At 40.0% G+C, this 18,603-nt stretch overlaps 1 protein-coding gene across 7 annotated transcripts in view; it reads left to right on the forward strand.

The window, feature by feature from the left end:
• The window catches only part of NRG3 (neuregulin 3), a 1,171,842-nt gene that overhangs the window by 1,147,357 nt on the left and 5,882 nt on the right, over positions 1-18,603 (forward strand). For 4 of the 7 annotated variants that reach the window (XM_043926576.1, XM_043926571.1, XM_043926574.1 and 1 more), the window contains exons 7-8: positions 11,909-12,036; positions 16,493-16,666. In XM_043926576.1, the coding sequence (XP_043782511.1) occupies positions 11,909-12,036; positions 16,493-16,666 (302 nt within the window). The remainder of the gene's footprint in view (positions 1-11,908; positions 12,037-16,492; positions 16,667-18,603) is intronic. The other 3 variants (XM_043926573.1, XM_043926575.1, XM_043926577.1) reach the window with 1 other exon arrangement.

Here is an 18,603-nt window from a genome sequence, read left to right on the forward strand (position 1 = left end):
ACCCAAGACCTGATGCAGGACATCACATTACATTTACTTGTCATATCTTTAGGTTCCTCTTGGCTGAGACAGTTTGTCAGAGTTCTCTTATTTTAATGAAGTTGATAGTTTTTAAGTCAAGTATTTTGTAGGATGCTCCTCTACTGGAATATTTTCGATGTTTTTCTCAAGATTAGATTGGAATTATGGGGTTTTGTGAGAAAGACAATACAGGTAAAGTGCCAGTTTCTTCACATCCTATCAAAAGTGCATACTATCAATATGATTTGTCACTTAAAAAATATTTCCTTATTTGGCTGTGCCAGGTCTTAGTGATGACATGCAGGATCTTTCATTGTGGCATGTGGGCTCGGGCTCAGTAGTTTACAGCTTGTAGGCTTAGTTGCCCCATGTTATGTGGAATCTTAGTTTCCTAACCAGGGATCAAACCTGCATCCCCTCCATTGGAAGGTGGATTCCCAACCACTGGACCACCAGTGAAGTCCCAATTTGTCACTGTTGATGATTTCTTTTGTCATATGTAGTGGTAAATGTCAGACATTTCCACTGTGATGTTGATCCTTCTTGCCCCTCACTTTCTACAGAGCTCTCTTCGGAAGGCAGCAGTCATGTGTAGTCTACACTTAAGGAGTGGAGAGTTGTGCTCACCCTTGTGAAGGCAGTGTATCCACATAAATTATTTGGAACTCTACTGCAAATGGTTTGCCTTTTCACCTTCAGTCATTTCTTGAGGGAAATGATCTTCCTGTAGGTGAGATTAGGCTCTGGTCGAGTCTCTTTTCACTGAAAAGTAGACAGTTTATAATGGAGAACACTGTGCACGCATTTCCGAATGGTTATTTTCTCCTTTTCTCATCAGAGATATGAGATTTTTTTTTTTTTTGGTTCTTTGCTGTGAGAATCTGGTATAGTCCTGGAGGTTGAACTCATGAAAGTGTGAGAGCAGTCCCTAACTGCAGCCCTCAGATGATTTTCACTTTCCCTCTAGTCCACATGCAAGTTTCCAAAAGTTATTAAAATTGCCACTTAAGTGTTCCTACGCAGTTAATGTTTCTGGCAGATTCTCCCACAGGTAAGCTTATTACTAATCAGAGTTCTTGGCTTCCCTTGCTCACCCCCTGAGGGGGAGGGGGCAGGGGTGAACTGGTTCCTCACATGGGGTAAGTATGGGGCGGCTCCAGGGGTCAGGCCAGAAGGGTGGCTTAGGTGGACACTTGGTGGTGCTGTATGCAGGGATCATGCCTAGTATCCTGCTATTAGCAGTTGGGTTTTTGGTGTTTTTCTATGTAGTTGTTCCTAATTTGCTCCAACTGTGCAGAGTTGTTGTTGTTGTTAAGTAGCTCAGTCGTGTCTGACTCTTTGCAACCCCATGGCCTGCAGCACACCATATCCTTCACTATCTCCCAGACTTTACCCAAACTTATGTCCATTGAGTCAATGATGCTATCCAAATATTTCATCCTCTGTCTCCCTTTTACCCTCCTGCCTTCAATCTTTCCAGCATCACGGTCTTTTCCAATGAGTCAGTTCTTCCCTTCAAGTGGCTAAATAGAACTTCAGCAACAGACCTTCCAATGAATATTCAGGGTTGATTTCCTTTAGGATTGGCTGGTTTGATTGCTTTCCTGTCCAAGGTCTCTCAAGAGTCTTCTCCAGTACCACAGTTCAAAAGCATCAGTTCTTCAGTTCTCAGCCTTCTTTGTGGTCCATCTCTCACATTGGTACATGACTACTGGAAAAAGCATAGCTTTGATTATATGGACCTATGTTGGCAAAGTGAAATCTTTGCTTTTTCATACACTGTCTAGTTTTGTCATAGATTTTCTTTCAAGAAGCAAGTGTCTTTTAATTTCTTGGCTGTTGTCACCATCCACAGTGATTTTGGAGCCCAAGAAAATAAAATCTGTCACTCTTTCCATTTTCCCCCCACATATTTGCCATGAAGTGATGGGACCAGATGCCGTGATCTTAGTTTTTTGAATGTTGAGTTTTAAGCCAGCCTTTTCACTCTCCTCTTTCACCTTCATCAAAAGGCTCTTTAGTTCTTCTTTGCTTTCTGCCATAAGGGTGGTGTCATCTGCATATCTGAGGTTATTGATATTTCTCTCAGCAATCTTGATTCCAGCTTGTGATCATCCAGCCTGACATTTCACATGATGTACTCTGCACATATGTTAAATAAACAAGGTGACAATATACAGCCTTGACATACTCCTTTCCCAATTTGGAACCAGTCTGTTGTTCCATGTCCAGTTCTAACTGTTGCTTCTTGACCCAAAAACAGGTTTCTCAGGAGGCAGGTCGGGTGGTCTGGTATTACTATCTCTTTAAGAATTTTCCACAGTTGTGATTCATACGGTCAAAGGCTTTAGCATCATCAGTGAAGCAGAAATAGATGTGTTTCTGGAATCCATTTGCTTTTTCTATTGCCAGTGGATTTTGGCAATTTGATCTCTGGTTCCTCTGCCTTTTCTAAATCTAGCTTGTACATCTGGAAGTTGTTGGTTCATGTATGGTTGAAGCCTAGCCTGAAGGATTTTGAGTGTGACCTTGTTAGCATGTAAAATGAGTGCAATTGTGAGGTAGTTTGAGCATTCTTTGGCATTGCCCTTCTTTGGGAATTGAATGAAAACTGACCTTTTCCAGTCCTGTGACTGGAAAACTGAGTTTTCCAAATTTGCAGGCATATTGAGTGTGGCACTTTCACAGCACCTTCTGTTAGGATTTGAAATAGCTCAACTGGAATTCCATCATCTCCACTAGCTTTGTTTGTAGTAATGCTTCCTAAGACCCACTTGACTTCACACTCCAAGATGTGTGACTCTAGGTAAGTGACCACACCATTATGGTTATCTGGGTCATTAAGACCTTTTTTGTACAGTTCTGTGCATTCTTGCCACCTCTTCTTTACCTCTTCTGCTTCTGTTAGGCCCTTACTATTTCTGTCCTTTATTGTGCTCTTTTCACATCAAATGTTCCCTTGGTAGCTCTAATTTTCTTGAAGAGATCTCTAGTTTTTCCCATTCTATTGTTTTCCTCAATTTCTTTGCATTGTTCACTTAAGAAGACTTTCTTATGTTTCCTTGCTATTCTTTGGAACTCGGCATTCAGATGAATGTATCTTCCCCCCTGCCCCCTTTTTTTTTTCTTTTTCCCTTTCACTTCTCTTCTTTCCTCAGCTATTTGTAAGGCCTTCTCAGGCAACCATTTTGCCTTGCTGCGTTTCTTTTCCTTGGGGATGGTTTTGGTTACCATCTCCTGTACAATGTTATGGACCTTTGTCCATAGTTCTTCAGGCATTCTAGATCTAATTCCTTCAATCTATTTGTCATTTCTACTGTATAATCATAAGGATTTGATTTAGGTCACACCTGAATGACCTAATGGTTTTCCTTACCTTCTTCAATTTGTCTGAATTTCACAATAAGGAGCTCATGATTTGAGCCACAGTTAGCTCCCAGTCTTGCTTTTGCTGACAATATAGAGCTTCTCCATTTTCAGCTGCAAGGAATATAATCAATCTGATTTTGGTATTGACCATCTGTGATGTCCATGTGTAGAGTCATCTCTTATGTAGTTGCAAGAGAGTGTTTGCTATGATCTGTGAATTCTCTTGGGAAAACTCTGTTAGCTTTTGCCCTGCTTCATTTTATGCTCTAAGGCTAAACTTGCCTGTTACTCCAGGTATCTCTTGACTTCCTACTTTTTCATTCCAGTCCCCTATGATGTAAAGGACATCTTTCTTGGTTTGGGTTCTAGAAGGTTTTATGGGTCTTCACAGAGCTGTTCAACTTCAGCTTCTTCAGCATTAGTAGTTGGGGCATAGACTTGGATTACTGTGATGATGAATGGTTTGCCTTGGAAACGAATCAAGATCATTCTGTCATTTTTGAGATTGCACCCAAGTACTGCATTTCAGACTGTTTTGTTGTTTATGAGGGCTACTACATTTCTTCTACAGGATTCTTATTCACAGTTGTAGATAAAATGGTAATCTGAATTAGATTCACCCATTCTGGTCCATTTTAATTGACTGATTTCTAAAATGTCAGTGTTCACTCTTGCCATCTCCTATTTGACCACTTCCAATTTACCTTTATTCTTGAACCTAACAGCCCAGGTTTCTATGGAATATGGAACTTTATTTCCATATTGGACTGGACTTTATTTTCACCACCAGACACATTCACAACTGGTCATCAGTTCTTCTGTGGTTCAGCCTCTTCATTCTTTTTGGAGCTATTTCTCTGCTCTTCTCCAGTAGCATATTGGACACCTACTAATGTGTGTGGGGGTGTGTATGTGGTGGGGAAGTTCATCTTTCAGTGTCATATCTTTTTGCCTTTTCATACTGTTAATGGGGTTTCAAGGCATGAATGCTGAAGTGGTTTGCATGTATGTAGTTATTTTTAGTCCCTTTTAGATTCTTTGTGTTTTGTTGCTGGAGGAGATGTTTGTCCAGATTCAAACACTTCAGCAAAGTGTCCCAGGACCCAGCCAGTCTTATTTCCTGCCTTGAGTGATTCCACTCACTCAAGCTCTTTTTCTTAAGGATTAAGAGGCTGAAGGTCTCTTCTGAAACTTCTTCCTGTTGGAAAGGGGCCACAGACCCTCATCTACCCGAGAGGCATATAATTCCTTTGCTGACTGTTCCAAAGACCTCTGGGGACCTGGGATACCGTCCACTGGAATGGGTTGAATTCTCTGAGACATCATGAGCCTTACTTGAAACTATTGGAGCCTAGAAGATAGAAGCTTAATGAAAAGGTTAAACAAACAAGGGCCAAGAAGGAGAATAACAACAGCCACTAAACAGCCTAGATGATATCGGCTCCACTGTTGACCAGACAGTGGAGGCAATATCATCCTTGCCAAAGTTGTGAAGCCATTCTGCTTGGGTGTATACTTCCTTTGTTTGAATGCATACAACACAGCTTGTGGGATTCTAGTTCCCTGATCAGGGACTGAACCCCAGGCATGGCAGTGGAGGCATGGAGTCCTTACCACTGGACCACCAAGTGACTCCCTTTATTTCCTTAATGTTAACTTCTACCTCTCCTGTAGCATTGGTCCAGATGCAGGAAGTGTGAGTTATTGCACAAGCTCTACCTTGTTCTGCCAGAAGGTAATCTAGGGCTAGATGACTATCAAGAACCACCGTAGACAAAAGAAGCAAGAGTGGTCTTAAGTCCTGTCAAGGCCTGCTCTGTCTATTTCTTCGTATAACCAAGCTGTATAGTGAGATTTTTCAGTGTCATTTCATGACAGGCAAAGCCTTCCCTTGGAGCTGCCAGGATATCACCAGCCCTGCCCTGCCAAGATCCCACCTAGTGCTCTGTGGGTTTGGTGGTGAGCCAGAGTGATCCTGTTATAGGTAAAAATTCCTCTAGCCCTGTAGTGCACTCTATGAAGTGGACCTTATCAATCCACTTATAGGCCACGCTGATAAATGAGTTTTCTTGCCATTCTTCCCTAGTTAGCAGGACTAGTGATATGGACAGTCGATAGGAGGAGCTTTTCTGTGGTGGAGAGTTTCCCTTAAACCAAGCACAAAGAGCTGCTTCCCTGGCAAGAGGGGCTGAGCAAGCCAGAGTACAGTAGCAAGAATGGCACACACAAGTCAAACCAGCATTGTTCTTAGCTGTAGATGGTGCCTGTCTTTTGGGTGGGTTTATCTCAGATTTTTCACTGGCTCACAGATGGGTTGTTCTGCTTTTGTGACCGGCCTGGTCTTTGGAGGTAAAAGCTTTAGGTTGGACAAATGTACCCAACTGTCAATAGATATCCCTTGCAGTTTGATGCAGCTGGAGTTGCTTTGATTCCTTTATAGGGGCTCTTCCATTTTGGCAGTAATTGGTCTTCAGGGGACCCCTCTTTCTCGGGTTTTAAGAAGAACTTGGTCCTCATGGTTAATTTGTGAAGAAACTGCCCCCTTCCATTGCATTTTTTTTCCCATTTATTTTTATTAGTTGGAGGCTGATTACTTTACAATATTGCAGTGGTTTTTGCCATACATTGACATGAATCAGCCATGGATTTACATGTATTCCCCAACCCTATCTCCCCTCCCACCTCCCTCTCCACCCGATCCCTTTGGGTCTTCCCAGCACATCAGCCCCGAGCACTTGTCTCATGTATCCAACCTGGGCTGATGATCTCTTTCACCCTTGATAATACACATGTTTCGATGCTGTTCTCTCTAAACATCCCACCCTCGCCTTCTCCCACAGCCATTGCATTTTTAGTGGGAGCTGGCTGTGCCTTGTGGGCACAGTCCTGGATCGCTTCTGAACTTGTCCTCAATTAATAATGTATCTCAGGTCTGTCTCACCTCATCATCTAGAAGAATGTCAGTAGTAAGAAAAGGCCTGTCATAGGTAACTGCAAATGGGCTAAGCCTCAGACCACTCCTAAGGACTACCTGGACCCAGAGGAGTGCCATAGAAACCTAGTTGTTCCAGAGCTCATGATTCTCTTGACAGAGCTTTGCTAAGGTTTTCTTTAAGGTATGGTTCATTTTCTCTACCTTCCCTGAAGACTAGGGATGCAAGAAGTGTGTAGCTTGTTGGCTATCCCTAGGGCCACAGTAAGCTCATGTGTAATTCTGGCCACAAAAGAGAGTCCATTATCCCTCTGGAGGGACTTTGGAAATCCACACTAAGGGATTCTTTCTTTCAAAAGGAACTTACAGACTTCAACAGCCTTTTCAGAACAGGTGGGGAAAGCTTCCACCCATCCTGTGAAAGTAAATAGCAAATGCCAGAAGCTACTTATATCCTGATTGTGGGGGCATTTGGATGAAGTCTAACTGCCCAGTCTTTACCCAGGTATGCCTCTTGGTATTGAATTGGCCTGAGTAATGAAGAGGGGATTAGATGGGTCTGTGAGATATAACAGGCACATAAATCATAGAAAGCATTACTTGTATTATTGTTCTTTTAAGCCCCTTTCCTAAAAAAGTCTTTGACGTCAAGCCCCGTAGTGCATCCCTCCTATAGTGGGTGGTGTCGTGTAAGCTCTTAGTGAGTTTTCATTGTTGGGCCTCTGGGGTCAGAATGTTGTCCTTCTTTCTATACCAGTCTGTGTTTCCCTTCTTATAGCCCCATTTCTCAGCAATTTTCTATTCCTGTGGAAAATACTGGGGAAGGCTAGGGAGGTCAGGGGGCCAATCACTAGAGCCATACCTTGTTCAGGTTCCTGAAGTTGAGCTGCCTTTTTGCAGTCTGTGATCAGTTTTGCTGTTCCCTTGGCTTACATTAGGTCCATCCATAATGGCCTCTACAGTTGATGACTGCTACCTGGGTCAGGAGTTGCACTGCTTCTAAAAGAGCCAGAATAAAATCTGTATGTTTTATGAGAGAATTTCTATCAGTCAAGCTTTCTCTTTCCTTCCAAATGGTGACATGAACATAAAGTACATGGAATTCATATTAGAGTCAGCAAAAATATTTAATTTTGTATCCTTCCCTAATTGAAAGCTCTCATTAATGCAGCTAGCTTGGCCTTTTAGGCTGATGTCTCACCAGGGTTCTTGGCCTCTTTAATCAATAGGAATTGATAAGAGGCCAGAGGAGATTCAGACAATGTTTTATGAGGATTTGTGCTACTGCAGGAGGGAGTGATAACAAGTAACAGGTTCCCTTGCTTACTCCCTGAGGTGGGGTGAGCTGGTTCCTTATATGGGGTAAGGGGAGGGAGTGGGTCCAGGGGTGAGCTTAGGTGCTCTGCCCAGCCCCTTGGTGGTGCTTGTGCAGGGATCATGCATGGTATCCTGCTTTTATTCTGGGCATTTCACAAGTGGAAGTTGAGTTTTTGATGTCTTATATCTTATTTGTAATTTGCCCCAACTGCCCATGCATGCAGTTATTTTTAGGTCCTTAGATTGTTTGTGTTGTTGCATCACCTCAAGCAGTAAAGGATTCCATGTCCCAGGCTGTCTTAAGCTGATCTTGACCAATTCTCTGTATTCACTTCTCTCTCTAGATTTTAGAGTGCTGTTTTGCCCTGCACTCTGATTGATATAAGAATAGGCATTGATTTTGTGTGTTCAGCTTTTTTTTTTTTTTTCTCTTATTTTAAGGACAGGAATGATGATTTTTAAGCCCTTTATTTGTCAGAACTGAAAAATGGAATCTGCCTATAAATTCATTTGAACCAATATGTATGGAATATTAGTTTGAAGATTGCCAAGTTATTAGGTTTATTGTGTTTCCTCTTGTCTCAACCAACCTTGGATAGGGATACCAGCAATTTAAACCTGCATCTTAGGTTAAATGCAGCCACTGAAATGAAAATGATTCTCAGAAAGGCTACAAGAGAAAGAGCCACAATAATAAATTTTGGAGGCAAATTTGTGTTAATGGACCACAATAGTATCATTGGAAGCAACTGTATAGCATAACAATAATGTAAGCATTTGAAAGAAAAGATTTAAAACTTAATATCTATTATGAATGTTATGATAAGGAGAGCATGTAAGAGGTTGATTCTATTCAAGCCTTTTTTTGACAGATTTTGAATAAGGCCCTCTAGCTCTCATGATCAAAAGTCTCAATCAAGGTAGAGGCTCTGAACTAACAGCCCCAAACTTGAATTAGGCTTGACATAAATTGTGTTTTTTAAAAAGGAATGGGCTGCTGACTTTTAATGATTTGGCAATTTCTCTAGAAACCCTTGACCTTGCTAGAAACACTGGCCAGTGTCACCTACTGACAGCCCTCTACAGAGACAGCACAGAAGTTACCCCTTCCAGTTTGCCACAGATGTCTCCAGAGACTTTCATTTTTGTCTGTAGCTGAGCCTTTTCGGCACCTGAGTTGTCTTATAAAGCAACTTTTTAGAAGTTGGGAGTAAAATAATCCTATTAGATCTTTTATAGAATTTGAAAATCAGGTAGAAATTCAGGATGTTGTTTACCTTTCAGTAGCATATTGACTCAGTTCAATTTTCCATGGATGGTTTATGATAAACAACTTTAATTAGTCAGCAAAGAAGTACATGTGAAAGTATTTCCATCATATTTTGTATCTTTGTAATTTTGGGGTTGCTGAAAACAACCACCTTTTCCACCTTATCTTCATATCTTCTTTTTGTTCTATGTCAGTTCAACCATTTTGCAAAACTCTTAATAGCTTCTCTTAAGTCCATTTTGTAGAATTCATATTTTGATTCAAGATGTGGTCATTATTAACATGATGTGGTTTATTTTGGAAGTAATTGAAAGTAGAGATTTTGAACATCAAGTTATATAACCTTGACAGTTTTCCTAGTTTTCATAGCCCATACCCACCAATATACTTTTTCCCAAGGATAACACCTTTTTTCTTCTTTCTTTTCCCCATCTGCATCCTATGTGGTTGTGTGCTCACACAGAAACACATGTATCAGTCAGTTCTGTGCAGCTGCTCAGTCATGTCCAACTCTTTGTGACCCCATGGACTGCCGCACACAGGGCCTCCCTGTCCAACACCAACACCCATAGTTTACTCAAACTCATGTCCATTGAGTTGGTGATGCCATCCAATCATCTCATCCTCTGTCATCCCCTTGTCCTCCTGCCTACAATCTTTCCCAGCATCAGGGTCTTTTCCAATGAATCAGCTCTTCGCATCAGGTGGCCAAAGTATCAGAGTTGCAGCTTCAGCATCAGTCCTTCCAATGAATATTCAGAATTGATCTCCTTTAGGATGGGCTGGTTGGATCTCCTTGCAGTCCAAGGGACTCTCAAGAGTCTTCTCCAACACCACAGTTCAAAATCATCAATTCTTCAGTGCTCAGCTTTCTTTATAGTCCAACTCTCACATCCATACATGACTACTGGAAAAGCCATAGCTTTGATTAGATAGATCTTTGTTGGCAAAGTAATGTCTCTGCTTTTTAATATGCTGCCTAAGTTGGTCATAACTTTCCTTCCAAGGAGCAAGCATCTTTTAATTTCATGGCTGCAGTCACCATCTGCAGTGATTTTGTAGTCCAAAAATATAAAATCTGTCACTGTTTCCACTGTTTCCCCATCTATTTGCCATGAAGTGATGGGATGCCATGATCTTAGTTTTCTGAATGCTGAGCTTTAAGCCAACTTTTTCACTCTCCTCTTTCACTTTCATCAAGAGGCTCTTTAGTTCTTCTTCAGTTTCTGCCATAAGGCTGGTGTCATCTGCATATCTGAGGTTATTGATATTTCTCTCAGAAATCTTGATTCCAGCTTGTGCTTCATCCAGCCCAGCATTTCTCATGATGTACTCTGCATATAAGTTAAATAAGCAGGGTGACAATATACAGCCTTGACGCACTCCTTTCCCTATTTGGAACCAGTCTGTTGTTCAATGTCCAGTTCTAACTGTTGCTTCCTGACCTGCATACAGATTTCTCAAGAGTCAGGTCAGGTGGTATGGTATTCCCATCTCTTTAAGAATTTTCCAGAGTTTGTGGTCCACACAGTCAAAGGCTTTGGCATGTACATACAAAATCTATACATATGTATATACACAGACACAAAGCTAAATATGTTCACATATAAACACATACATACGCTTAGATATATATCTGTTTACTACGTGTCCATCATTTACACAAGTGAATTCATATTATGCATAGTTCTTGTACCTTGATTTTATTCTCTTCAATGACTGTATAGTATTCATTTGCAGCCATTTCTATTGTTCCCAATTGCTTCTCTTTAGTGTCTGTTTTCTGATTGCTTATTAAAAATTGTACCAGTGACATGCTCTGGTGATTATATCATTTTGAACTTTTACAGTTAATGATGGGAATCCCTAAAAGTAGTAGTCTATATCTAAGAGTAGGGTGATTAAAATTTTGGAATATTTTGCCAATCTGTACCCCAGCAAGTTAGCAACAAATCTTATTTTTCTTGAATCTTTGCCTTTAGGATGTACTCCTGAAATTTAACATGCCCTATTCTGATTTTTTTCTCTTTACATGAGTTCAGTTATGTACTTTTTTCATATATGTATTCTGCAGATATATATTTTTATGTGAAATTCTACATTTACATGTGAATATCTGGATTTCAAAATCTCTTGTTTGGTTATTAGCATTCAAAAAATGTCATTTCTCAACATAGTTTTCATTGGAGCTTCCAGAAAAGAAACCTGCTATTCCTTGTTGCTTGTTCAAGTGCAAGTGCCCAGGGAATGTTAAACTTGACAACTGCTGCCTGGTTGAGATGCTAAACAATATTTCCCCAGGGGCAAAGATTTTCTTAATGTGCCATCACTATATGGTTTCCTCTAGGCTACCCTGCCTTGTGATATTTCATAGTCAAAGGTGAAACCAAGGGTTAATAACTATAAAGAATAAACTGTTCACACACTTCTCTTATTAGACATGGTAATTTCCTGGTTACAGGATGAAAGGGAAACACTAGAGAGTGGTGGGCAGATACTCTAAATCATCTTTCATAATTCTCAGAATTATGAAGAACTTCTGTTGTGAACTTCACTCATTTAGTCAGCATTTATTGAATCCCTATTGTTAGTAATAGAACAACAAGTTAATTTGTTGATAAAATGTACATTGAATTAAAAAATCCTTTTATTAACTTAAGTAATATTCTATATCAACTATAATAAAAAAAAGTACTGGTGGTTTTGGCTTAAAGGCATAGTGTGCCATGGGTAAAAATTGAAATGAAAAGATAGGATTCTAATGTGGAAAACCCTGCTGAATGGACCTCATCTAATCACAAAGAGTTTTGGGAGCAAAAGATTGAGAGCATTGTGAGAAATGGGATGAAAATGATGTCTTTATCATTCTCCTGATCAAGTGCCCAGTGGAAAAGTTACTGGTAAGTTCCAATAACCTTTTGATACCCAGCTGTAGTGTCAGAGGCCCTCCTCTCATAACTTCTCCTCCAGCTCAACTCTTTGCATGTGATTTCCCACAGTATTCCAAGGCGGAAAGGCATCCTGTGACTGCATTGGAGAAAATGATGGAGTCAAGTTTTGCCGGCCCCCAATCATTCCCAGAGGTCCCTTCTCCTGACAGAGGAAGCCAATCTATCAAACACCACAGGTACAGGTAGCTGAATTGTGGTGGGAATGGGCATGTTGACACGGTGTGTAATGCTGAACAATACATACCAAGGAACAGCAACAGTATTCAGGAGAGGTGATCATTCTTGCTTCTCCTCTAGTTGCCCATGGAGTGGATGCTCAAGCAGCTCACAGCAGGCAAAGAGACCAGTAGGCAGCAGTACACCTAGAAGAAGCCTAAAGGGACTTATTAACAATACCCATCAAGGCTGCAGACACAGACCAGTGAATGAAACAATTGCTATCTGAAAAATCATTAAAAACATGGTTTTTCCTAGCCTGCCTTATCACTGCAGATTTAATGACTCATTCTTCCCTAGGCAGCTGATAGCACATGTTCCAGATCTTCACACATAGTTCTCATGGGGGAAGAATCCTGCTAAATCTTTTCTTGGTTTAATATTAGATCTTCCATTATCAGTGGAGTGGGACTTCTTCTTCTTTTTTTTTTTTTTTACAAGCTGACCATAAAATTGGCTATTTGGGGAAGAAAGCCAAAAATAAAGTTATCTTATAAAAGTTTTCAATTTTACAGCTTTCTGAGGCTGAGCACATTCTCAGCATCTTCTAGTCACATGCTATGTTTATACATAAGGAATCTGGAACTCCAAAAATTGAAAGCTTTGTTCTAAGGTGCCAACAGTTCTAAGGTGCCAACTGCTAGTACAGACGTTATGTTTATGTACATCCAAAAATATATTGTCAATCTTTGTGGAAGTTGTCCAAAGATTTAAGCTTTCTTTTCTTAGTAGGAAGTACAGTGTTAAAAAAATTATTAAATTATGAAGAGAATAAATATTTTTTTAAATGAAAAAGGTAAAGAAAAAGTAGTTGTTTCAAGCAATGAAAGAAAAATGTTGTTGACCCTTGGTTTTCACATATCTAGGGCACATTTTGGAACCACTGTGAGAGAAATATGCATTGTTCAAGGAAACTAACTTTTCTCTCACCTCTGAAGGAGTCCCCCCAAAAGATTTTACTGATGCTGGCCACATTTACTATGGGATTTTCATGTCACTCTGGATACTAATCATTGGTACTCAATGGTAATTTTTATTCTTAATCTACATGAGTAGAGACTGAGATATTAAGAGTTTGCTAAGATTAAAAAGGGTTAAATATTTTCAACACAGGATGAAATATGTTGGCCACTGGATAACTGCTTTAGCTACTGAGTACAACTTTTGGTTTATATGAGTAGGGGAATTTACAAATATTTCCCTATGAAAAGAGCATTTTAAGTTCACTGAACTTAATGGATCTTCTTCAATTAGGAAATTAGATTCAAAATTATCAGCCTTTTAGAAGATATTTTTTTCCAAAAGCATATTTCCCTCTGCAGATTGTAATCCATGTTAAAGTGGTATTTCATCCAGTCAAGTAAAATAAAGTATAATATTAAGTATTATATTATGTCATACGTGTTTTAAAGTTGATAGGATAAAGAATGACAGCTTCTAATGTATTTGGCCTGCAGATAACCCCATCCCTATTTTTGTCTGTTGATACACCTGCTCCTAAACTTGGCTTCTACTATGGCTTCTAGGAATCACTCACAGGTCAAATACGGAACTCTCTAAGAAACCTTCTTTTTTGTTTGGTTCAATGACGCTGCAGTATTTGTTGGCATGCATTGTGTCCTGATAGACGGGCAAGGGTTGATTTATAAAGTGCTTTTAGAACTTTGTAAATTATAGTTCAATATATCATAGCTTTTGTTTTGTAAAACATGCAGTAGACTTAAACGTTTTTGTGATTGATAACCTAGTCACTGATTTATACATCCTGCAAACTGCTCCATAACTTCCTAAATGCCACTGGGTTAGAAAGCTTGAGGAGTAGATTGATCAATAGGTATAGAACGGTTTTTTAAGATGGGTTACTAGTTCATACCAGTAGACTTTGTTGTTGTGCCATTTTGGCTAGCTATGACTAATTCATTTCTTTTGGTGTACTGCAAATCTGACTCATTTGGATAACTCATTTATGAAACAAAAGCTATTAATTCAAAGCCATTATTTCCCATGTTTAGTCCAACACCCCCCCCCTTTATTTTAAAGAAGCAATCTATTAAGTCATGTCATACTTTGTGCATTAATTTTGGCAATATAACTCAGGACATATATAGCCATTATATATAGCAATTATAGCCAGGACATATATAGGTTTTTTAAGGTAAAATAATTCCAGGGTTTTCAGTGATTAGTATGAGCCTTTGAGTCGTCAGTTTGGGCAGAGGAATTGGGGACCTTATTGTGTTGAGCACCTACCCAGTGCCAGATTTCCTGCTAAACACTACATGTTTGAGCTCTTTAATCCCTACAGCAATACTATGAAAATACCTAAACACATGCACCATGTGTAGACTTTCACCTTTTTCTGCCCTGCCTTGTACACTGAGAGGGGCAGCATCTTCTCTTGCCTTTGGACTTCTGTTGTTTCACTGCGATGCACCAGCAAGGAGGGAAGGGCAGGGCCAGTGAGGTCCTAGCACTCCTGCCCCTCCCTCCCTGCCTGGTGGCCTTAGCTTCGGCCCTCTTCTTGCAGGCCATAGCACCTGCCGGGTGGCCTCTTCTTACAACCATTTTCTCTCTTTAGTCAGGTAACTGCTCCTTCCCCCTTGTCCTTTCAGGAACAAGGATGGTAACAGCTTCCCATTGTCACCAGCCCTTAAGTAGAGTAGTATCATGTTGTGTGTGTGTTTTTTTTTTTCTCCCCTCAATCAGTGAACATACATTTGTAAACAGCAAAATCTTCCCAAGTGATCCAATTTCTGGTACCATTTATTTCCCTCCAGGACTCTGAGTGGTACAAGTACTATCCCCAGTATCATGCTGCTAGTAACATACAGACCCAATGCAGCTAATTCTAGCATCCAAGTCCGAGTGCTCTGTGAACTTCACAATTGCCACCAGACAGTGTATATAGAAACTGGAAGGAAAGAAACGAATCGGTTATCACGGAGCTCCTTAAACGTGCTGGCTTAGTGACCTAGCTAGATGTCCCTTGTTAAGCATTTTAGGATTCAACACACTAGAAATATTATGCTGAAGAATGAAACTGTAATAACCATGCTAAGTATAATCTGGTATCTGCACAAACTCAGGAAGTTATTGATAGGCTTGACAAATATGAAGTTCTAAAGTGTGGTCGCTTTCCCTAGCCAAATCCAGGGTGGTGGCTACTGGCACTTCATATGTCAGGTTTTCAAATCCTGACCCTAAATATTAATAACATAGGAGAGGTTTTGTATTTATTAAGTGGAAATAACAGTAATGTTGGTGGGGGGAAAAGTTATGGAACTCCATATAATGTAGTAATATGCGTAAAATTCCTTCGGGGGAATGGTTCCTTTAGAACTTGATGGCATATTGAAATTTTGAAGATGTTTTCACTCTGTGTATGGTTTTATTGCTATTTTCAAAGTTAAATTAGGATATAACACAAACATTCTAAATCATCTTACAGGCATCTCAGGGAATGTTTACATAGGAACAGAGTTCTTACAATTCACATGGTAGTAGGGTAAATTCACTGGCATGGAGAGAGGAATAGATGTGGATGGAATTAGTAATGTGGCGAATTAGTAAGTGATTCCTGTAAAGAGTCTAGTTCTTTATTTAATATATCTATGTAGGGATCTTACCTGAGGTATATCCCATGTATGCTATTTGCCCCTTGATGGCACCTGATAACATATGGTTATTTGGCTATTTGGATGTATGAATCAAATGAAATATATGATCAGACATTTATTAAAAGCAAACTCAAAGGGTTGATATGGGATTATATAAAATCATGTGTGAATCTTTTGAAAATTGTAAAATACTATAGAATTTAAAGAATCTTTCATTCAATAAAAATGTTAGGAAAAGGAAACCTCAAAAGAAAAATAATTTAGGTTGTCAAGATTTATGAAAATTTGAGATTGTGAACTGGAAAAGTAAATAACACATATTTTAAGGAAACAACGGCAATTAAAATAAGGATTGTTTGTTCTACCACTGACACCATTGACATTTTCCCCTAAGGCTTCTTGGGTTTAGTTCTTGTCACTGTTTAATAACAAGACCATTTTTATTTCTGTTAGAGGCCCTGCTGGAGCATGGATGATAAGGGAAGATGGGAATCAGGAGCTGGAGCATCCTTTAAGCTCACCTCTCAGGCTGGGAAGCTGCCATTATTTTAGTCCATTGTGCTCCAGACAGGAATGCCAGAAACAGAGGAACTGAACATTTCTTCTTAGTCTGTCCAAAGATAAAATAGATTCAGCAACTTTCGATCTCTCCTAGCCGATATCCTGCAGGCATGGGTGGAATCTGGCCTAGAACTCTGAGGATCTGGGGTGCAAATACAGTGCTTGAAGAATCTATCTGAGCAGCCACCTGTGAGGAAATGGCTATGATCAATTTGTTTGTTGGTTTTCTTTCCACCAGCAGGACCCTCTCCTCTTGCTGCAGTCCAGGGCAAAGGAGTGGTATGCTCCATAGGAATGCCTTCAGAAGGACACCCCCATCACCCCGAAGTAGGCTGGGTGGACTCGTGGGACCAGCATATCAGCAACTGGAGGAATCAAGGATCCCAGACCAGGATACGATACCTTGCCAAGGGTAGGTCTTAAAAGTAATGGAATTTAGGGAGGGTGAATACTGGAGTTTTAAATGGAGTTTTTAATGTTCCTTGGGGTTTTATTCACTGATTTCCATCACTAATTGGCTATTTATGCTTGCTTCCATATTTGTTTCACAAAAGAATAACAATAAAGATTAGATACAATGCAAGTAGATATTAGATGGAAAAGAAATGTAACATTAAGAAGTATATAGATATCTAGACTATGTTTTAATGCAGTTTCTAAAATAACTGGGAATGTGTCTTTAACTTTAAAAACTAGGGATTTCTTAGGAGGACAAAAGTAGGCTTCCCTTAGTTTTGGGGGGGGGGGGAGAGGACTTAATTCTCTAATGACTATTGTAGAAAATACTATAATAAGCAGTTAGGTGATACAGATGTAGCATCTGCTCCATAGAGCATTCCTGAACGTGTCTCAGTCAATGCTGACTGCATATTGTCAAGGCACAACTAGCTGAACTCAGATCTCTAGTTTCACTCACAGTGCAGGGGTGGAAAAATGGGCTTTGGACTCAGTGGCTGTTGCCCATCCTTTCAGGGCAAAAAGTGCCCCTTCCTATGAATGGACATGGACCTGCATGGGGCTCATAGAATGGTGAGTGGAGCATAGAGTGAATTTTAGACACCAATTACCTCACTGACATAGCTATCCAACCAAATATGGCAGCCCTTATCAACCCTGACAAGCTGGATTGCTACTTGTATGAATTTGAGAAAGTTTTATCATTTAAGCTTATGTTTTCTAGTCTATAAATTGAACAAAATAGTATCAGCCTTCCTGAGGATGGTCGGACAGGTTAAAAAGAAATTACTTGTGTCTAGAGCTTGTGCCTGACACATAGTAGGCCGAGAAGGAGTACTTGTATTTATTGCCATGGGAGCTATTATAGTATTACTACTAATTTCAAGAGCAATGCAATCAGGGTTTACTTCAGAAAGTCTAAGAATCCATTCCCTCACTCAAGCCAGGTTCCTGTTGCATCCAGTTTTCTTCTCTCTCTCTGAATAAGCCAGGCTACATTTCTTTAGTCTGGGTGATTTTTCTACCCAGTCTGTAGCAAGTTGAAAGTCAAAGCAGGTTTGAGGTCCCAGATTCTTAACTTTGTCTTTCCCTCTGGGCAACATATACATGCAACAGTGCCATGTCTGACAAATCCCAGCAACAGATTTCTGTAGGAAGACTAGAAGAAAAGAAATAAATAGCCTGTGTCTCAATTTTGTAATTGTGAAGCAATTCCAATTGGACTGTAAAATATATTGGTACAGGTCTGGGGTGAGGTTTACACATTCAACATAATAGCTAAGTTGTTCAAAATATACAAGTTTCAGGAAGCAGTTTGCATCTTTGTTTGCCTTATGGCTGGAAAAGGGGCTTGCATTAGCCTATAGTTAATTATGTTTCATAATTATTTTTCTTCTTAGACCACTAATAATGTCTGTTACTTAGGTATTCCCCCTCAACCTTCTCCCCGCTGCCCTGGGATGAATGTTAGAGTGAGAATGGGTGAGGCTGAAATCAAGCTCAGAGATGTTGTGAATGGACAGAGAACCCAGTCCATGCTTTCTTTCCTCTGCTGGGCACTATCATAGCTATCGTTCCAAATGTACCAGTAAGAGGGTGCTCTGTGACAGACAGTCTTGAACCAAACATACACACATCTCCAAGAGCTCAGAGATTTCCAGGGCATGTTCAGGCACTGTTTTGCTTTTTAACTCCTTGGGGTCTTAACACTTATCCTGCCTGGTGGCGGTTTTGTTTTGGTTCAATCATCATTGGGTTTGGAATGTTCTCTTCAATTGGCTGGCCACATGCATTTTCCAATGTGATACGCATCCAGTGTTGATAAATGATGACTCTAAGTCACTGTGTGCTCAGCACAATGAATCTCAGGGAGCAACCTCATTCTCAGTTCTT

Source organism: Cervus elaphus, chromosome 15 (genome assembly GCF_910594005.1).
Source record: "Cervus elaphus chromosome 15, mCerEla1.1, whole genome shotgun sequence".
In the NCBI taxonomy this organism is placed as follows: Eukaryota; Metazoa; Chordata; class Mammalia; order Artiodactyla; family Cervidae; genus Cervus; species Cervus elaphus.